Below are 20296 nucleotides of genomic sequence, written 5' to 3'. Positions count from 1 at the left end.
TGCACCAAACCATCCCCAAGTCTTGCTAAAGGTTTGCGTAATCCCAGGGCTTTCCCGAGGTTTGGGTAATCCCAGGCCTTTCCCAAAGTTTGGGTAATCCCAGGCCTTTCCCAAAGTTTGGGTAATCCCAGGCCTTTCCTAAGGTTTGGGTAATCCCAGGCCTTTTCCAAGATTTGGATAATCCCAGGCCTTTTCCAAGATTTGGGTAATCCCAGGCCTTGCCCAAGTTTTGATGCAGAGAGTCCATGCGTTAGAGTCCAATGTTTGTAGTCCGGGTATCTTTTTTATTGCCTAGTTACTTGTACTTTAACAGGACTTTGATCCATTTTTAGGTTTAGACTTGACAACTATGTGACTAATAAGTTTGCATATGATATTGCATTGTTACTTTTTCAAAATTATCTACTTCATACACCTACTATATAGCATTTCACTTATACTATACTTTCAAATTCAAACTCTCGGTATATCATATTTTACTTGCAATACACAAAATATTTTCAAACTTAAAAAAATATCATTTTACTTGTTCTATGTAGAATTGTTTCTATGTCTTCATTTATTCTGTCCAGTTAGACTACTTGCCAGTAACAAATACCTTCATAACCTAGTCTTTTTACTCATATTAGGAGCATTATTTTAATATTTCTATGATATATATTTTTTGTGACATTTATTTCAGGGATTCATTCCTTACTGTATGTGCAATCTCTTGGTCCAAACATGAAGTAAATGAATTTCAATGTCGGAGACTTGACTTGTATTCAGGACATCATTTGTAATATTATAATTATGTATCGTAGATATTATTTTTACCAATGCTAGTATTTGGAATATACTGGTGAATGTACCACTGGCTATAATGAGTTATCGACTCTAATGAAAAGTTTTCAACTCTCAGTTTTCTGAAATGTCCTCATACTACCACACCAAGGTGACTATCGAGTTACAATCAGGCAACACAATGTTTTTCTTAATTGATAACACATGCACAACTTTTTATCTTTTTTTTTACAAATTACACTCAAATACAATCACTGATAGCGCACATGAAATGTTATACTTTCTCTCACTATGGACACAAATAAACAGTTTTGTGTTTAAAACTTTCTTGATTCATCCTTACCTGCATGATGCCAAATTGAAACTCTATTGTCACTCTGGTTTGGTAGTAAAAAACACCGCCGTGCTGCCTAATTGAAACTGTATAGTAACTTTGGTGTGATAGTACTTTGTCACGGTGATATAACTACTTTGAGTAGATTTTCACAGAGATTTGGGGGGGGGGTGTTGACAGATTGGAAGTGGGTGAGGGGGGGGGACGACAAAGATTTACTTTTCTACTGATGAACGTGATAGAAATCGCACATCAAACGAATTATAACCATGTTTGGAGGAACAGCGTCTAGAAGTTTTTGTCATTCATTGTTATTGTAGTAAGTAAAACGAAGCGTTGTTTCTCTAAGCGAAAAGTAACTTGGTAAAAAAAGTTCACTTTTGAGTTGTGTCTTTGTAATATTCATACATGAACTTGACACGTAGAAGTTGGTGATGGCGTCAGAGTTGTGACTTGCTAGAGTAGAGTAACTGTATTAATTGTCTCGTAATGATTAAACCACATGATTTATGGAAGGGTATTGAATGAAATCTCTTCTGAAATGCGATAAGAAACTTTCTCAATTTGTGATTTTGAAGAAGTGATAGATGGACTTATACATGTAATTGTATGTATTTTATGACAAAAAGTCTAGTTTATATAGAAAGAGTACAGAAAGAAAGCTGTGCCAAATGGAGACGACTTTGTTTCCTTTTCATTAGTGAAGATATGTCGTCATGTATGTTTTATTTTTGAAGTTAAGCTGTAATTATTGGAGTATTTTTTACAAAATATATGTAAGTGTAATAAACATATTAACCAACCAGACATTGGGAGTGGTTATTGTGTTGAAGATTTTCTTGCTGTAAAAATAACGCGACGGGCATACACGGCCAGGAAGTATGACCGGGGCCGGGATCTTAATGTACTGTCTGGAATAAATTCAGAATTCAAGTCATTGCAATTGTCTAGCTAGCTATGACATGTATTTATAGTTATTGTAACGCATCGTATAGAGCTTTGTGTGCACATGTTTGTTTGTTTGTTTGTCTGTTTATTTGCAAAAACACCTGCTCGATGGTTCATTGGGCGTCATATTGTAACTGGGGTAATTTTTTTCGATAGGACAACCAACAATATATTCACTAAAAATAGTTGAAATATGAATAATACGACATTTCATATGTTAGAGGGCGATTTTGTTCATAAGTAGTACAGTAATCAGACAAAATCGTTATTGCAGTGGGCGTTGATTTTTGGGTGCGGACCCAAAACTAATTTATTGTTCCATATTGTGTGTACAGATACACGAATACATTTACCAGGTGATTCAATACTGTTCAGGGCGTACGGTATTATATGAGTAAGTTGTTACTGTATACATATAACAAAACGGCAAAAAATGTTGCAGCTAGTGGAGCTCGCTCAGTAAAATCACTGTATCATCAGATTGTGTGTTTCAATTCATGACATACTGACATCTTTTTAATAAAATCCACAAATTTGACACTTTTCATGATTTCTTAAGTTAATTTAATCTAAAAAACATTTTAATAACGCATCATTTAATGAGATCCTTACTTCCATAATAAATATACCGACATATTTCACCGAAGGCATATTTCATATTCATGATACTGTCTTCCGTAATGTTCCGGTTAATACCACTCTTCCTGTATTTCTGACAATATGCACGCACAGTGAAATGAGTCTTGTCCCAGTCGTATTTTTCTAGAAACAACTTCCCCCATTGTGATTCTGAAGGTTTAGCAATACTCTGCGGTTCGATGTGTAACAGATTATTGTTTTCTATGGCGAGATTAGTAAGGCGTTCCTTTAAATTACAGTGTTTGCAGTGTCTTTTGTATCCTTTGTAACTTTCATGGTAAAGTTTGAGGAATTCGGAATCCTTATTGGCAAGCATGATATCGCTACTAAGGACTTGTTCATCCATCCGACCAATTACGAAGTCATAGTAGCGAAGTGGTTCCAGCGGAGCAACGACGTACGTCTCCGGGTGAAAATATACGCCTCCCCCTTCAACAAGTATTTGTATACGAGCAATGTCAATGGCATGTTCTGGGTTGATTTCTTTGTTGAATATTGTCTTTGGAGGTTCCCTGGTTACGATATTCAATGTAGGTATAAACTCTATGGCTTGTTTCCACCACATTCCCTCTGGTTCACAGTCTGTATGAAAATAAATCTTATCTGCTTTCATTACTCTGTGTACACTCAATAAACTAATCAAATTCTCAAACAGGAATGGGTGACATGTGAACCAGATAAAGTGTGCAATGTTGGGAACCACAAAATCTTTCCTCGGTTTGAGCCTACCAAACTCTTTGCCTCGGTTCGTCGAACTTCCAGTCACATTATGGAGTTTCAGTGTTACGTTGAGTAATTCTTCATGGGTGAATTTAATAAGTTGGTGGCTCGTTTCTTTGTGTTTCTTTATATCGCTGTTTGTTCGTACCTGTGAAGAAAAATATAGTTTCAAAATAGATAAACAGTATAATTTCACTTTTAAGACAAACAGGCTACCTGTAATGCCATACGATTCATATTTCGCGAAGTAAATATTTATGCGATCTGAGAGAGAGAGAGAGATAGATAGAGAGAGAGAGAGAGAGAGAGAGAGAGAGGGAGGGAGAGAGAGAGTGTGTTTGTGTGTGTGTGTGGGGGGGGGGGTACGTCTGCGTCTGTCTGAATGTGTATGTTAAGGGCGGGCGAATTCCAAAGCGTTAAAAACTTGATTTTGATCGTAATTTCCAAAAGTGATGGGGTGGTTGATCGGGTAAAAAGGCAAGTTATGGTAAGTAAGTGTGTATGCACAATGTTGGCGATGCTTTCTGGTCACCACCATACTCATAGATACTTTTATCATTCTTCTATCATTATTTATGATTCTGGATACATTACAAATGTCAACTGAAGTCAGAAAGACACTGGATTATTAATTCACAATGTCTCCATTTCAGCTTTATACGACCGCCCACACACTCGGGCGCTTTTCAGGTCATAGCCTTAAATACCATCAGTCAGTGTTGTGTTTTTATGAGCCTGCATGGATGCTTTTTAATTATTTTTTTCAGATTCAAGAAATATTGGGTTGGTTAGTTGATGAGTATGTTTAGAGAAAGGTTTATCACATCCGTATCTATTTTCTATCATTCCGTCGAACGCGCATAGCATGACGGGTACACATTGTCATAACGCACTCCAAGAATGACGTTGTCATTAGAAACTTGTCAATGTATATTTTTTCGACTTTTCAGAGCCATAACTTGAAGAGACTTTGTCTAATAACTGCCGAGTCTGTATACATGAACACTTTATTTGGAATTATTTACTTTCATGTATACGTTTATGTTGTACTTTCAACTTTTGTATATTACGTTTGTACATGTGTGTACTTAATAGATCTAAAGAGATTCATCAACTTGGTTTCATGATGTATATACACTATAAGGTTTATATATATGTAATTAATAGTCTTGACTAACATTTCGACGTGTAACTTTTTTGCAAATGGGACGTACCGGGGGCCTGGAAACGCAAATAAGCGACCTACCTATATACAAATTGCCATACAATGTACGTAATTGTATCTATGGGGACGAGCTAATGTTATATATAATACGGTGACCTGATGACGTATCAAAGAAAGTGGGCGATTAATTGCTGTCAATTTCCAATATGTATGGTATTTACTGACAATCGTCATTTTGGATAACGTTCAATTCATGCATATTAACAACAACAACAACAACAACAACAACAACAACAACAACAACAACAACAACAACATATATTTATTATTTAGATAGTCCATATATCTCGAACTTTCGCCATTGTTTCGTTCCCTCTCTTATTTTTCTAGGAAAAAAGAAAACGGCAACATAAAACCAATTTAAATCTGATGTCGGAGTACGGCTCGACGCTTGGTATGTGCCTCCATTTCCTTCGTATATTGTCGTTTGTTTTCGATTTATATTTTTGTTCCGGGAGTGGAGTCGTATTTTCCTACATCAGTTTGGATAAAATTGTGATAATGGGACAAACATGTTGGATATAGAAAGTACTACATTTTTTGTTACATGCTTGATCGCAATTAGTATTCGTACGTCCACATACGTAAATACATAAGGTAAACGTATGGTGTTACATTACACGATTTTGTACAATTTGATAGAGTGGCATGGGAACCTAGCATATTGCTGATAAATACATTAAATGACAATGCACCTATATATGTGACAAAAGACCAGATGTTAAAATTCAACCACTTGAATAATCATCTTTGTATTTGAATACCCGAAGTAAACTCTATACTCTAAATGACCTGGCGAGTCGAGTCCATTCGTATTAAAAGCAAACACGAGGAAACAACAGGAAAAGTTCCGATGTCTCACGCCGTGTTTTCCACCAAACTTTGAATATTTAGACACTTAGATTTAATATCAGATTCGTCTACCAATATGCATTGCGATTTTATAGTGAACTAGTGCGATTGACAAAGTGGAAAAATCCCAGTGGGAATATGCGATGCTATGATATGAAGATGTGTTTGGCTGAGTAGCACTAGCAGCCCACGTACATTTATACCAAAGTCAGTCCTGCTAGCAGACGGAGTAAGTTTGGACTCGAGTCTGACTACAATGTCACAACCTAGTCCCATTATTACATGTAACTCTGTCTGCAAGCAGGACTGTACCAAATTTTGTACGTGTATACACGTGTGTGAATCAATACAAGTATTAATCTTAGCCAATCTTAGCTTTTAAAAGCAATCATTAAGGGAACCATCCACAGAAATACAACTACCATGAATTTTCACTGGAGTTAGCGTTATTACATATACTTGTTGTCTTGCAACCTAGATGCACGGTTATGTCAAGTGAAATGGACTTTGAAACATACATCCATTCATTCGATTGAACTCTGAACTTATTGTTTCGTCACTTCTAGATGCAATAATTGTAGCGTTTTGCTGCGATTTTGAGGGTTTTTTCGTCTGTGTTGGTGACTTTTTAAGTTTTGGGTAGGTGCGGGTTAAACACCAAAACAGGGGAAAAACCCTCAAAATCGCAGCAAAACGCTACAATTATTGCAGCTACGTCACTTCATGATGACAAATGCACACAGTGTATCTTACGATCGAAGTGCTCGTCTGCATTCTCATTCCGTAATTCAATACGTGATCTACATAAATCTATTGGCATTATCGCTGAACAAACTAGCTATAAATGAATGAACCGTCATTGTCAAATTCAAATTTCCCCTAACTATACTACTAAGTACTATAGTACAGATAATAGCTTACCATTTGAATAAGTTTTGGCCTGGATGATGTCACTGAACTATCAAGATAGAACATAGTTATGATAATGACGAACAGGGTCACACTGAAACCGGTTCCACACACCATACGTCGGCAGCTGACTTGCTGGGAGTCGTGTCCACTTTCCTCCGATTTTGCCATTTTGGTTCTACTCACTTTACGCCGAGTAAGTGGCGGTTTGCTGTAAGAAGACACTCCATGCATTTCCAGTCATTATAATGGATTATTGATTTGTGCTGGTACCCCAGAACAATACATGTACAGTGACGTGGCTTCTTATCTTGGGTCAATGTGCTACAGTTTTAAATAGGTTAGCGCCCCCAGCGATGGAATTCCGTTTAAACTTTCTTTTTTATTTCTTGACAGTATAGTTTTTATCCGTACTAGGATAGCACTGTGTGAAAACATGTTCATCAATGTAGTGTAAATTTTCTCAGTGTAGTACAGTAACAAGCAAGATGTAAACTGAATGTCTTCCGTAAGGGCAAACCCTTTAGGTTGTGTTCCTGCACGCCTTATCGAATAGAAAAAAATCTGCACTACCAGACATGATATTGTATATCCATTAGTTACTGTAGTGTTGTGTAGTATAGTATAGTATTATATATATATACAACCTGTATGTATGTATATATATATATATATATATATATATATATATATATATATATATATATATATATATATATATATATATATATATATATATATATATATATATATATACCACCACAACGCTAACCAGGACCCTAGCCACAACCATAACCAGGACCCAAACCAGAATCCTAACCAGGACCCTAACCAGAATCCTAACGCCCTAAACGTATATAAATGTGGTGTATTTACTGCACGATAAGTCCTTTATCATTGCTAATTACTACCTCGACCCTGATCTTTTTGCTTGATTTTGTCCATCTATGGTTTGTATATCTTGCAACAGAGTTTATAGGCAGAATCGTGTTGTGTACTGAAAAGTGTCTCTTAAATAAATAAATAAAAACACAGACAAATACATTTATAAATAAAACAAACAAACAAACAAACAAACAAATGAATAAATAGATAGATAAAATAAAAATAAATAAATAAATAAATAAATAAATAAATAAATAAAAATAAATAAATAAATAAATAAATAAATAAATAAATAAATAAATAAATAAATAAATAAACATATAAAATGAATAGATAATAAATGTGTAATATAACGTTAATTAAATACTGGGCAAAATGTTGTTTTTTCGCATCCTAACTTATAAATCTCCTTAATAATTATAATCTGCGTGTTTACCTCATTAATTGCACAATATAGGCCTTGGTGTGTCACGATTGAAATTAATTTGTAATTGTATTGCTTCTGATAGAAATAGTTGCATATGCTAATTGACCGAATTCTACCCACGCGAGAAATCAATCATTCATCGACATCGTTATTATCGAGCAAGAGAAATCGCTCACTTGAAGTGGAACGCCCCCAACGTTATAGTTTACACATCGTCGCGTCATTGCAAACTATAAATAGTAAAATGTCACTGTCTGTACTGCTGTTACCCGTATAAATTAGTGTTTCATATCTAAATGAGCATACAAATTATGGTCCCAGTTTGAGAATTTTTTTGCATGTGCTTAATTTTTACTTTACCAGTTTACGATGTGATGTGATGTGATGTGATGTGATGTGATGTGATGTATTAATGTAATGTAATGTAATGTGATGTGATGTGATGTGATTTGATGTGATGTGATGTGATGTAATGTGATGTGATGTGATGTGATGTGATGTGATATGATGATGTGATGTGATGTGATGTCATGTGATGTCATGTCAAGTGATCTAGACTTGCTCAAGTCATTCTTTATTTGAAAACCCCAACAGAAAACTGAAATGATAACTGGAGTGATCATGAGTAATTGTGAAATAGTCGGGTGAACGCGTAAACTTTGCTGGACAGCTAGTAGCTAGTAAACATAAAAAGTTGAGGACAACATAGTCCTTAAAAAACTAAAAGTGAATGGCAAACTCAAAATATCTTCCAAGCGACTGATGTTATTCTAGATGTGACAAACACTAAAGGTCGAGGTCGGCGTTTTGATAATGTACTGAGTAAGGTGACATAGGAGTCTCTCACCGTCGGCAGCAGCAAGCCCAGGCCAGCAAATACGCCCCCCCCCCCAATGAATGTGGGATATGTAGTGTAGCTGCTAAACCCTTGGGCAATTCTGTTATATAAAGCAACCACAGGTCGCTATCGAAGGCTTTTGACAACACTAGTACCGTCATCCGTTTTGTTCGGCAACTATCCGAACGCAGATAGGGGGTCTTGTTTGAAGACCTCGGGATATGGTGATATAGCAGTCGCCCACAACACCAAGCCAGCAAATGCTCGAAGGTTTGCGCAAATCTAAAAATACAATGACTTTATTTTTAATTGATAAAATATACGGTTCTAGTTTCACTGATCGACTACATGGGTCTTTTATATTGAGGAACACAGACTTTCGATTTTCAACCTAAAATCATCTTAAACAAATACCGGTTGCTCGAAATGAAATATTACCATCAACAATAGAATTGATGTATGACTACTGGTAACTAAATATTATTTCTGTTTGATGACAGCCAACAAACACATTTGATTTATATGATGGCGTTACCCTGTCATCACATCTTACAATATGTCAAATCTAAAATAACACAACATTCTCCATCGTCAACTTTGCTGGTATTATGCATCATTGAGTACACAAAAGCTGTGCGTAGAACGGCTTGTCTGAAAACAGCTAGCCGTTTCCATATGAGTGGCCCTATTTTTTATGTTTCTCATTACTTCTTCATAGCAACTATGGGTCGGTCGGTCGGTCGGGCGGTCAATTTAAAATAAAACGCAAAAAAAAGGAAAACAAATGTCTTCTTCATCTGTCTCTGCTTCTCCTTTACCTCCTCTCTATCTTCTTGTTTATTGGATTCCTGGTAACAAACCCTTTCCCAGCTTCTCTACACAACTGGCATGTTCTTAGCCCCCTACTTGAATAACTCCCGTCATGAAAAAATGCTCTGTTCGTGGACAAGTGTCGTCACAGCCGCCATGACTGTAGATTATATCGTAGGTCTAGACACTTGCTTATTCTATCTTACCAGAGATGGCGCTGTACCGTAAAATATGATAAGACGACGGGTCACGCTAATTATCACCTGTTGAAAGCCTACAGATGGTAGTGCTCTACAGTGTGATGTTACAAAAGACTTAGGGCTGCGCGCGAGCAGAACAAAACTAGCAACATTAACTCATCTACATAACAGAAACATTCAAAAATATACATAATGCTATCACGTGCCTGTTGAGGCTCAAAACTCCAATGTGTCGAAGATAATTACCGAATTAGAAATACCACATCGCAACATTGACACTTTATAGCACTAGACAACGTCTACAGATCCGTACACATAGCACCAGACAATTCGTACACATAGCAACAAAACATCGGTACACAGACAATCCGTACACATAGCAACAGACAAATCGTAAACATAGCAACCGACAATTCATACACTGGTATTTTAAATACAAGCCTTGGTAAATATTTTATTGGTATCATATATGAATATAAATGCAAACAATTAAGCATATCTTTATTTAGTATTTTTTTTTTTACAAATGAAGTCGGTTAACTTGAACGGTTCAAAATACAGGAACATATTTACAACCTAAAAAAGGTACACGTAATACTAGCAGAATAGACTCATGGTACAATTACCGACAACGACTAGTCATTGTATGGTGTGTGCTTTGTCCTTTATACAGTGTCACCATATCACGGAAGCTTGTGTCATATTTAGCAGTTCGTTTCTGACAACAATAGGGTACACTTATCAAAGCAAAAACTTATTGCGATAGTAACTGTAAGGCTTGCCCTCCCAGAGAAGGCAACGTACATGTATGATTCCTCTGGTATTTATCAACCATTATTCGCTGACGTCAGCTTCTGGTATATTTATAAGAAACTTATACCAATAGAACGAATTGAAAATAAGAAAAAGAATAGGAAAAATCACACGACTATAGCGGTCAAAGTTGGCGCTCATTCTTCCATAATCTCTCCTCGTGATAGTCTTGCCGTTGCCGCTATTGTTGGTCGAAGTTGATGCCAGATTGTCCCAATCGTTGTTTTCTCTGTCTCGTCCAGCTCTACGTAAAGAAATCTCCATGTACTCACAGTCGTTTTTCACATTGCTTAGGCTGGAGGACCTGGTTATCCATCGTTTTGATTCCTGGTGACATGAATACTTTCAAAGTTAAAGTGGTCATATTGATGGGAAATCGCTATATATTTTGGAGTTTTAATCAAACAGAATACCTTTCTTATATTTCACTACTTGAAAAAGAATAATGGGAAACACAGATTAAGACCTTGTAAGCAGTTATGCAATATTCACACATTTTCTATTACATCACATGCGCAAAACAGGCGACATATAACTGTCATATAACTGTTAGATCACACCTGTTTAACACCACAGGAGAATAAAACATTACCAAATTAATTTTGAAAATGCTCATTACTTTAGATTCTAGAATATGGGAAGTACAACATATTACTATTCCGAAGGATGACATGTGGCAAACTTACTGGACTTGACAATTCTTTGTAGTTTGTTGTTTGTTGAATTGTACCATTGACCGCTAAACTCTTCTTTCTTCTCTGTGCTGCAGTAGTAGTGGCTCGATGTAGCACACTAAGATAATACACAATGGCGAATTGCAACAACGCTGTAAACACAAACACTTGACACGTGACCATCCATATGTCAATAGCCTGTAGGAAATAAACAAACATTGAGGTCGCATCAATAATCACAAATCTATTATGTGACTTTAGGAACTTTGTTATAACTAACTTTTGCAACCTGACTTGCCATTTTGGTAGGCAAATGTATTGTTATATAATGAACTGTCTTGAGGAAATAAGTATATGTTACTACTACGTAAGATGTTGAAGACGAAACTGTGACCACAATAATTGTTTGCACGACAAGTAGGGTTTTGCATACCTCAGAGGTCACCAATTGCCCCCCCCCCACCCACACACTTCCCTCAATTCATCAAATACTTAATACAACACATGTTGGACTACGAAGCATTCTTATTTTTTTAAAAATGCGATGAACCACTCGAAGATCACAGGTGCGACTGGCCTTTCAACGACATGTCTCGTAAAAGAACAACATTGAGAACGGTCGATAAACTATAGATCGTTGGCCTTTTCATTCCAGGGTCTGCAGATAAACCAAGTATTATTGCTACATGTATGTTCCGAATACATGCATACATACTATAGTTAATTTATCGTCATTGAATCCACGACATTCCTTTATTAAGCTTTCCAAGGAAAATGAACAGCTGGAACACGTGCATTTTTTGCAAACAATTATAGAAGCAACATTTATGAATACCATTCTGATAAGATGGAAATGCTTTTGAATTCTTCTGTAATTCTTCTGAAAACAGTTGCTAGGGAATTTTGGAAGAGCATATATAATTCGATTATCTACAGATTAGAGATACTTGTGGCTGACAGATGTACTTAATGAGCTACTATAAAGTGAAGTGTATACTTGAAGGCCTCCGCCTAATATTGTAAACTATGTACTAAAATGTATTTAGTATGTCGTAAAATCAGCAATGCAGAATTCTTGTTCGTATCAGATACCAGTCATCTTGTAGGAAAAAACACCCTGTTAAATATCTCATCACTATACTTGCACGTTGTTTGACAATCGCATTGCCCTCAGGTTCAATGAAGCCAAAAACTGACTTGATTGATTGAATGTGGAATTATAGTGACACAATATATGTTATAAACCTACTGCAACTGATCACATTTTTTCACTAAGCAACCAAAGATGTATTCCCTAAAATTGGTTCAATTACTTAAATGAAGACGCTGTACCTGTAAATTAGTGGCCGATTTTATCCACCAGTATTGTAATGACAAGTTTAAATTTATTCTTGAGTGAAAGCTTGGTTTTGAGTCAAACACATGTTAGTTTGACTTACTTCAATAACTAATTATAGTAGTGCGTATTGGATACACGATATCGAGGCACAAGCCAGGTAATGCATATTATGGATAATTACTAAATCTCCACCCGCAACTTACTGTTGCATATGCAATTTTGGGTAATTGACTTCTCATCCATGTACTCTGTGTGACCAACGCCAGAACGGTGGTGATTCCTAATGCGACTCTAGCTGGCGCTGCAGTCGGCTCCATCCATAAAGAAAACCATGATAAAATAACAAGTAAAATACTAGGAACATAGGCTTGTAACATATAGAATCCAAGCTCTCTCTTCAAATAAAAGGTTCCTATTAAATGCGAGTAATTCCCTGTAAAGATAGAAGAAGAAAAATTGACTGACAACACAATAATTTACATATATGCCCAGTGTATTATGAAAACCTAATTAATTTGCATATATGTCCAGTGTATTATATAATAATTCATGTACATTATGTACACCTGATGTATTGCTGATGACAAGGTCGTCTGTATCTAAATATATATTGCCAGGTCCGTCACCTTTCCCCATAGTCATTATTTGCATAATATGAACACATTTGTTTTATTTTATTTATTCTTTTTTTACATCAAGTGGCACATGGAGAAATGAAAACAGAGAAAGACAAATAAGGCTTTAGTCGAGAGGGGGACAAGTGGGGAGATCGGATAGATATATGGATATATAGATAGATAGATAGATAGATAGATAGACTGATAGATAGATAGAGGATATATATATACACACATTGTGTGTGTGTGTTTCAAGATCTATATGTGGATGTGTGTATTTGTGTGTCTAGATCTGTGTGTGTGTGTGTGTGTGTGTGTGTGTGTGTTTGAGGTTGAGAGGTTGAAAGACAGAGGCATTGAGACAGTGCGCGCGCGTGTGTATGTTATTTTAATTGTAGTTTTGTAACTTTTGTTGCAATTGGTCAGTCTGACGCATATATGTATTTTATTGTTCATGTGTTATCCCCTGTGCTGTACACAACTAGATATCCACAGGTCTGGAACAGGACTATCACAGGTCTGAAGCCATTTGCCAGCACAGGCGTTGTTGGCTACATATGTACCTGCCCTATCACAGCCCTGTTGAAGATCCAATAAATCTATAAGGGGTATATATGTACTAAAGTGCTTATCCTTACCTGTACTGTACGGCCTAGTAATTTCTACCCATTTCACGTTGATAATTTTGTACTGTGGTAACACTACCTCTTTGTCAACTGTGATTGGGCTTTCATTGAACCACTGAAGTTTCATAGCTGAGGTTGTATACGAATCTATAGTAGGGGAAATAGAGCAGCAAGGAGGTCAGCCTTTGCATAAATTAATAATGTAATTTACATGATGTATATAACTCCATACAGAATTGTTGACGAAGCTGGCAAAAACTTTATGTGTTACAGAGGTCAAAATTTTCTTTGTGATAAAGTGACCCCAAAGGTCCAAGGTAAGGGAGCCTATAGAAATTACAAGGGCGAAGGGCCGGGGAAAACCAAGTCCAGTCTGAGGCATAAAATGTGATCCCCCCTTGTCCGTTGTGCTAAAAGGTGTACCTCCCTCCCCCAATTTCCATTCCCTAAAATATGATCATCCCCCTGTTCAAATATTTCAATGACAAAACATTCTTAACACCGCATCCCTGTGGCGTAATTGTAGTAGTCGGGAGATCCTGAGAACGAATCCCACTAGAGATAGGCATCTGTGGTAAGATCCCATCACATATATAGTTTTTAAAGGCATTTGTTGTTTCCCACTATTATCACCACAGTGAGTATGTGTTGAATATATTGAATACATGTGTGTATATGGATCTAATTGACTGAGCTGAAGTCCAGAACTCCCAAAGATTAGATGATTTCACAACTGACGACCAGGACTGAGGTCAACCCCACCATATTGCTGCCCCCTGTATCTTGCCACTTTGTTTCCACTTTACTACTGTAAGACCTGCTCTTCTCCTCAGACCACAAGTATCAGATAATTCACTGAAGGCTCCTTAACGTGTTTTATGCATTGTGTAACAAGAATTGTAAATTATGTCGTGGCATCTATTTGGTACGTCTAATTTACTGTTGTCTATTTTACAATATGGGCGACTGAACACATCGGCAATGGCCGAGTATTGATGTTTGAAGTTCACTTGTCCCTTCACATGCAAGTACTAATATAACTGAACTAAATGAAATATCAAAGGTACACAATGTACACCCAGCTTACAATAAATGAGACTTTCCTTTGACGAATGAAATTAGGAAGATAGTGTGATTACCATAGACGTTTCATGCTTTCAGGTCGATAGCACATTTAAAACCTGTACAGTAAATAGCAATGTGCTAATATAGGTATTAATAATCTAAATTTCATTGCTGGATGTAAGCCACATGAAGACCTTTTGTTTTATTTATTTCTCCTGTCTGTCTGTCTGTCTGTCTGTCTGTCTGTCTGTCTGTCTGTCTGTCTGTCTGTCTGTCTGTCTGTCTGTCTGTCTGTCTGTCTGTCTGTCTGTCTGTCTGTCTGTCTGTCTGTCTGTCTGTCTGTCTGTCTGTCTGTCCGCCTGTCTGTCTGTCTGTCTGTCTGTCTGTCTGTCTGTCTGTCTGTCTGTCTGCCTGCCTGTCTGTCTGTCTGTCTGTCTGTCTGTTTGTCTGTCTGTCTGTCTGCCTGCATGCCTGTCTGTCAGAGTAATCTTTTATTCAAGAATAAATGTGTACTAACATGTCTCCACTTCAACATTACACTTCTGTTGATCCATTGGGAACCTCTCCAGATGCATATTGCATGTTAAGATGAGACCAAGCCTGAAAACAAAAACACCAGAGATAGATCATTAATTATCTATCCGTACTACGACCTGAAAAGTTAACCCAGGGGCATTAGATTTTCACTGTTGTAATGTAACAAAGTGATTCAATGACATAACTGTTGATATACCCAGTCTTACATTTCAAATTGATTAGGACACCCTTCGCGGAAATGATGATCACTCGGTCCATTAGGCTTAGTTTAATCAAAATGGTATGTATGTATGTATGTATGTATGTATGTATGTATGTATGTATGTATGTATGTATGTATGTATGTGTGTGTGTGTGTGTGTATGTATGTATGTATGTATGTATGTATGTATGTATGTATGTATGTGTGTATGTGTGTGTGTGTTTCTTCTGTCCACCTGCTGTCTGTCAACCTACTACCTGTCTACCTGTGTCTCTATGTACATATGCCAAAACAATCACACTTCAATATGCACATTGCTATTATCGACTCGTAGCACAGAACAACAACAGCAACTGACGTCTCCACATTTCATTGCAATATACGATATCTCATGTTTTCTTTAATAGTATAATTTATCTTGGTGATTACGATAATTCCCACTAGGCATCATATATCTTTAAAGATTTGATAATCGGATAACCTTAGATGAATGCCACACAATCAAAATAACGTACCCACTACCTCTACGCTATGGATAGTATGATTTAGTAAAACAGAGACGTCTAAACCCTTGTCGTAATTTCAAATTTAATGGAATCAATATTTATGATTGCAAGAATCATCAAGATTTGGGAGAAACTTGTGAACATCTTAAAGATGTTATTTATGATAAGAATTAAGTAGTCAAGATAGGTGTAAGGATAACATCCATATTCTCAGTATCTAGCTGTCTTGAGACTCAAGTCATGTTCCCAACGTAGTCAACCAATTTTATCTGCAGACTTTGAAACGAATGCTAATCATAGACACACGGAATTACACCTTGTGAACAATAAGAACTGACACTTCTGATTTATTTTTAAATCTGCGATTGTAGATATGATAAATTACTCTGTCGTTTAATTCCTGGAGGATTATTTAATCATGTGGATGGAACTTTATCTGTGTGGTCATGTGCATATATGATAACAATGACAAGAATGGGAGTTTCTCCACCCACTCCACGCCACCCTCACTGCCACATTCTCTGAACTTCAGGGCTTCAAGCTGAAAGTTTGTATTTATCCAAAACAATTTGAAATGGGTGTTGGGTGGCAAAGTAACTCTTAAGGAAACTAAAGTATGCACTTGTGGTCAACTTTCACAATCTGGAATTTCAGACGTTTTTAGGAGTTATAGTGTGCAGTACATAACACTACATACACAAATAGAAATAATCGCTGTCATGGCAGGATGCAAATATCAAATCATAGATAGCAATAGATTGTCTGATGTTTTGTTTTCATATATATAGTATAACGGGAGAAAACATGCGTGTCAAAACCATGATTGTAAAATTTTGGGGAGGAGCCATTTATTTTTATAACAAAAAGGGAAAATTCTTACATCATGACACAGTTAGTGTAATATGGGTTTGTCATTGTTTGACTACACAATAACACACATGATTCAGTGTACCAGTTACTATTTATGCCAAACTATTCTTACCTAACACTGAATGAAACATCCCCGTTGGGATAAATGCGAAGAAATGAATTATCCTTAGTTGTTTTATGCATTTCTGTTGCTTTGGCATTCTCAAAATACAGGTCTGGTAGCCACAGATTTTGACCGAAGTCGCCATTCATGTTCATGAACCCTGAAGCATTGAATCGCAATCGCGGATCATTCCAATATTGCCGGAAGTAGGTCGTAATTGCATAATCCTGGAGAGAGAAAAACAAAAAGAAACAGAGTTTAACAAATAAGCTATTCTTGCAAGAAAGTTATGCCATCAAAATGTTATATGAGCAATGTTATTTATTAATCAGTGAAAAAAGCTTTTACGTTTCGAAATTGTGTACCGTAAAATCGTCAAATTGACGTCTCCTCTTCCCAGTGGACTATGTGCTGTGTATAGAATTATAACATTGCTCTACATAGTGGAGACTATCCAGATAATGATGACGTAATGTTCAGACTGTAAAATAACACAGAAAGGTCAAGACACGTGATTGACGATCCGTTAAGAAGGAAATGTTCTCCTCTTCAAAATCTGTTTTATGGTCTTTATGGTCACATTGTAGAGTTATGGCGAGACTTTTACAACGTAATACCCCGCAACTCATATCTTTGGTCACTTCTTGGAACATATATACACAATAAATCACCCTTAGTGAGGATTTAAATCGATCTATATAACACGATACACACATTCAAAATATACTTTGTAATCATTCTGTCAATCTCTATGTTTATTGCCTAACGAATCACAAACTTGAAATGTTTATGGCCAAGCTGTTGTCAGATTTACTACTGTAACTCAATAAAATTCCTGCATTAAAAGTAGAACTGTGCCACTAATATTGCCCCACAAGGTGTTTCCATAATGACATAGCCATCGTAGCTTATATATATATATATATATATATATATATATATATATATATATATATATATATATATATATATATATATATATATATATATATATATATATATATATATGTGTGTGTGTGTGTGTGTGTGTGTGTGTGTGTGTGTGTTCTCACATTTAAAAGTTTCTCGATTTAATTTGCTTTTTTATTATCAACTAAAACATGTTATATCGGACTCTGTATGATATAACATGATTTTGTTTTGGGAACCAAAACACCAGGAAATTATGTAAATGCATTCTGGGTAGTGATTGTAGACGAAGATGGACATCGATACTAATCTAATAACTGTAATTGTATCCGCTGATGACTAAACATTGAAGACAGTTACTAGACTCTTACTATATCTGAACCTAAGTTCTTTTCTTCTTGTTTCGAAAATCATAGATATAACCGTATGTTCAAAATAAGAATTCATCTCTGTTATGCTTTGTGAAAAAATTACGATTTATCCACTTTTCTCTAACATTGCATAGCACCGTAATTGATAAGTACAATTTACTATTTTGAGATAATTGCTTGGTAAAAAGGTAATCCTACTAGGTAGAAGATAAATACAGTTTTAAGACGTTCTGATCTCATTTCCTTAATGGAAATAGAGAGGTTATGTATTTGATTTGAAACCCAGACTAAAATGGTGCAGTATTACTTAAGACAATGCAGTGTCTTTCATACTTCAATTAACATTTAAACGTGAAAGATAACACCAACCCAATATTATTAGGATTCAAAATTAAAATTTATTAGTAAGATTTAAATAGAAAATTAATGTAATAAAGATAGACTTGAGTCTGCAGTGTATACATCACTTCATTTTATTGCCTTCATTGTCAGTCAATGGCACTATATTGAAATATCTGTAATTTAATAAAGACTTAATAGCAAATAAACTGCATTTTCTCCTTATTAGAAATTGTGTTTACGTTCTTCATTTAACCGTTAAATTTGCGGCGATTGTCCTGAAATTCGAAAGGATTAGAATAAAAGACATTCTCGTGAGTGACAGCGATGATTTCTTTACAAATATACATTGAAATCTAAACGTACCTGACACGTATTAGTAATTTGTACAAAGAGTGTAGGTTAATCAGATTAACAAACAAAACAATGGCCACTGCGGAAAATAGGTTGACAGCAGTAGGAATACGTAATCGATATATTTAACGGATTATTGAGGGGTCTAAATGCCCGATGGTGCTTGCACGTCTGTTGACATTTCTGTTTCTGAATGTTTTCTTTCGTAATTCTTTCTTTCTTCCGCTTTTTTTTTGGTAAGCCGTTTCGTGTCTGTCTGTCTGTCTGTCTGTCTGTCTGTCTGTCTGTCCGTCCGCCTGTCTGTCTGTCTGTCTGTCCGTCCGTCTGTCTGTCTGTCTGTCTGTCCGTCCGTCCGACTGTCTGTCTGTCTGTCTGTCTGTCTGTCTGTCTGTCTGTCTGTCTGTCTGTCCGTCCGTCCGGCTGTCTGTCTGTCTGTCCATCCGCCCGTCTAGACAATTTATCAAAGGTTGTCTCCTTTTTGTGTGATGAAAAACAAATATTCAGAAATATCATTGCATCGAGTATTAGCGAGAACTAAATGTAAAGGTTAACTAGATTATCTTACATAGAACGAGTTGTTAGTGTTCTCAGTAACACAGATCCCAAAAACGTGATATAACGAGTTACTTGCGTCTGAAATGTATAGTTCGTGAAACACGTCTGTGTCTGCCATATATATGAGTAAAAGTAAGTCACAATTGTTTGTTCTGAAATATCAAATATGCTTTTAACGTCGAGAAATAGATATTGTCGTACCGAATTCACTTGAAATATGTCACTGACATCAGAAATCTGATGACACTCATTGTCTTGCAATAACACTTAAATTACTTGAGGGGAATACACGATTTTCACACCATCACATGCAATGAATACTCTATTTTGATACTCAAGAGAGCCATTAAGTTCAACTTCACCTAACATGTCTTGCATGGAAATCCCAATAATGTTGTTTAAAGTAGTAAATTTATTTGTTTGTGACATTTACAGTCGCTGTTTCTTGCGATATTACATTTACTTTAATATTGCATACACATAATTAGGTTAGTCGAGTTCAGACATTGTACTTTTCATTTCCGGAGATTTTATGACTTGCGATTTAAGTTTAATGCTCAGGTTTTCGCAGCTATGATCACACTTAGCCCTAAGGAGCAATGTGATATTAATAAATTATAGAGTCATAAGAAATCACGTGCACGTCTACTACGAAAACACTAAAGCTAAAATATCACTGAATAGAGATTTCGTATACTGTTACATAAAACGCTAATGAAAATGAGAGTTTCTGAAGACAGTCCTTAGCTTGCCCAATCCATAACATAGCACGACATAAGTATTTGAGATAAATACAGCATTTAAAGAATTGATAACTAAACCAAAGGATTACAAACTTAAATATTG

The 20296-nt window shown here is 36.1% G+C and overlaps 2 protein-coding genes across 2 annotated transcripts in view; both read right to left on the bottom strand.

Moving 5' to 3' along the window:
• LOC144444508 (small ribosomal subunit protein eS8-like) overlaps positions 1 to 20296 on the bottom strand; it is a 141621-nt gene that overhangs the window by 105326 nt on the left and 15999 nt on the right. The gene's annotated exons all lie outside the window — the stretch shown is intronic.
• The window catches only part of LOC144444507 (glycine receptor subunit alpha-4-like), a 67078-nt gene continuing 56799 nt past the window's right edge, over positions 10018 to 20296 (bottom strand). Inside the window, exons 5-10 of the mRNA XM_078133943.1 lie at positions 16932 to 17149; positions 15222 to 15304; positions 13652 to 13786; positions 12600 to 12829; positions 11070 to 11255; positions 10018 to 10710 (exon numbers count right to left, since the gene is read on the bottom strand). Of these exons, the coding sequence (XP_077990069.1) occupies positions 10405 to 10710; positions 11070 to 11255; positions 12600 to 12829; positions 13652 to 13786; positions 15222 to 15304; positions 16932 to 17149 (1158 nt within the window). The 3' untranslated portion in view covers positions 10018 to 10404. The remainder of the gene's footprint in view (positions 10711 to 11069; positions 11256 to 12599; positions 12830 to 13651; positions 13787 to 15221; positions 15305 to 16931; positions 17150 to 20296) is intronic.

The sequence above is a fragment of the Glandiceps talaboti genome, chromosome 13, assembly GCF_964340395.1.
Source record: "Glandiceps talaboti chromosome 13, keGlaTala1.1, whole genome shotgun sequence".
NCBI lineage: Eukaryota > Metazoa > Hemichordata > Enteropneusta > Spengelidae > Glandiceps > Glandiceps talaboti.
Note: the sequence above shows the minus strand (reverse complement) of the source record. Positions and strands in the feature narration are given on the sequence as shown.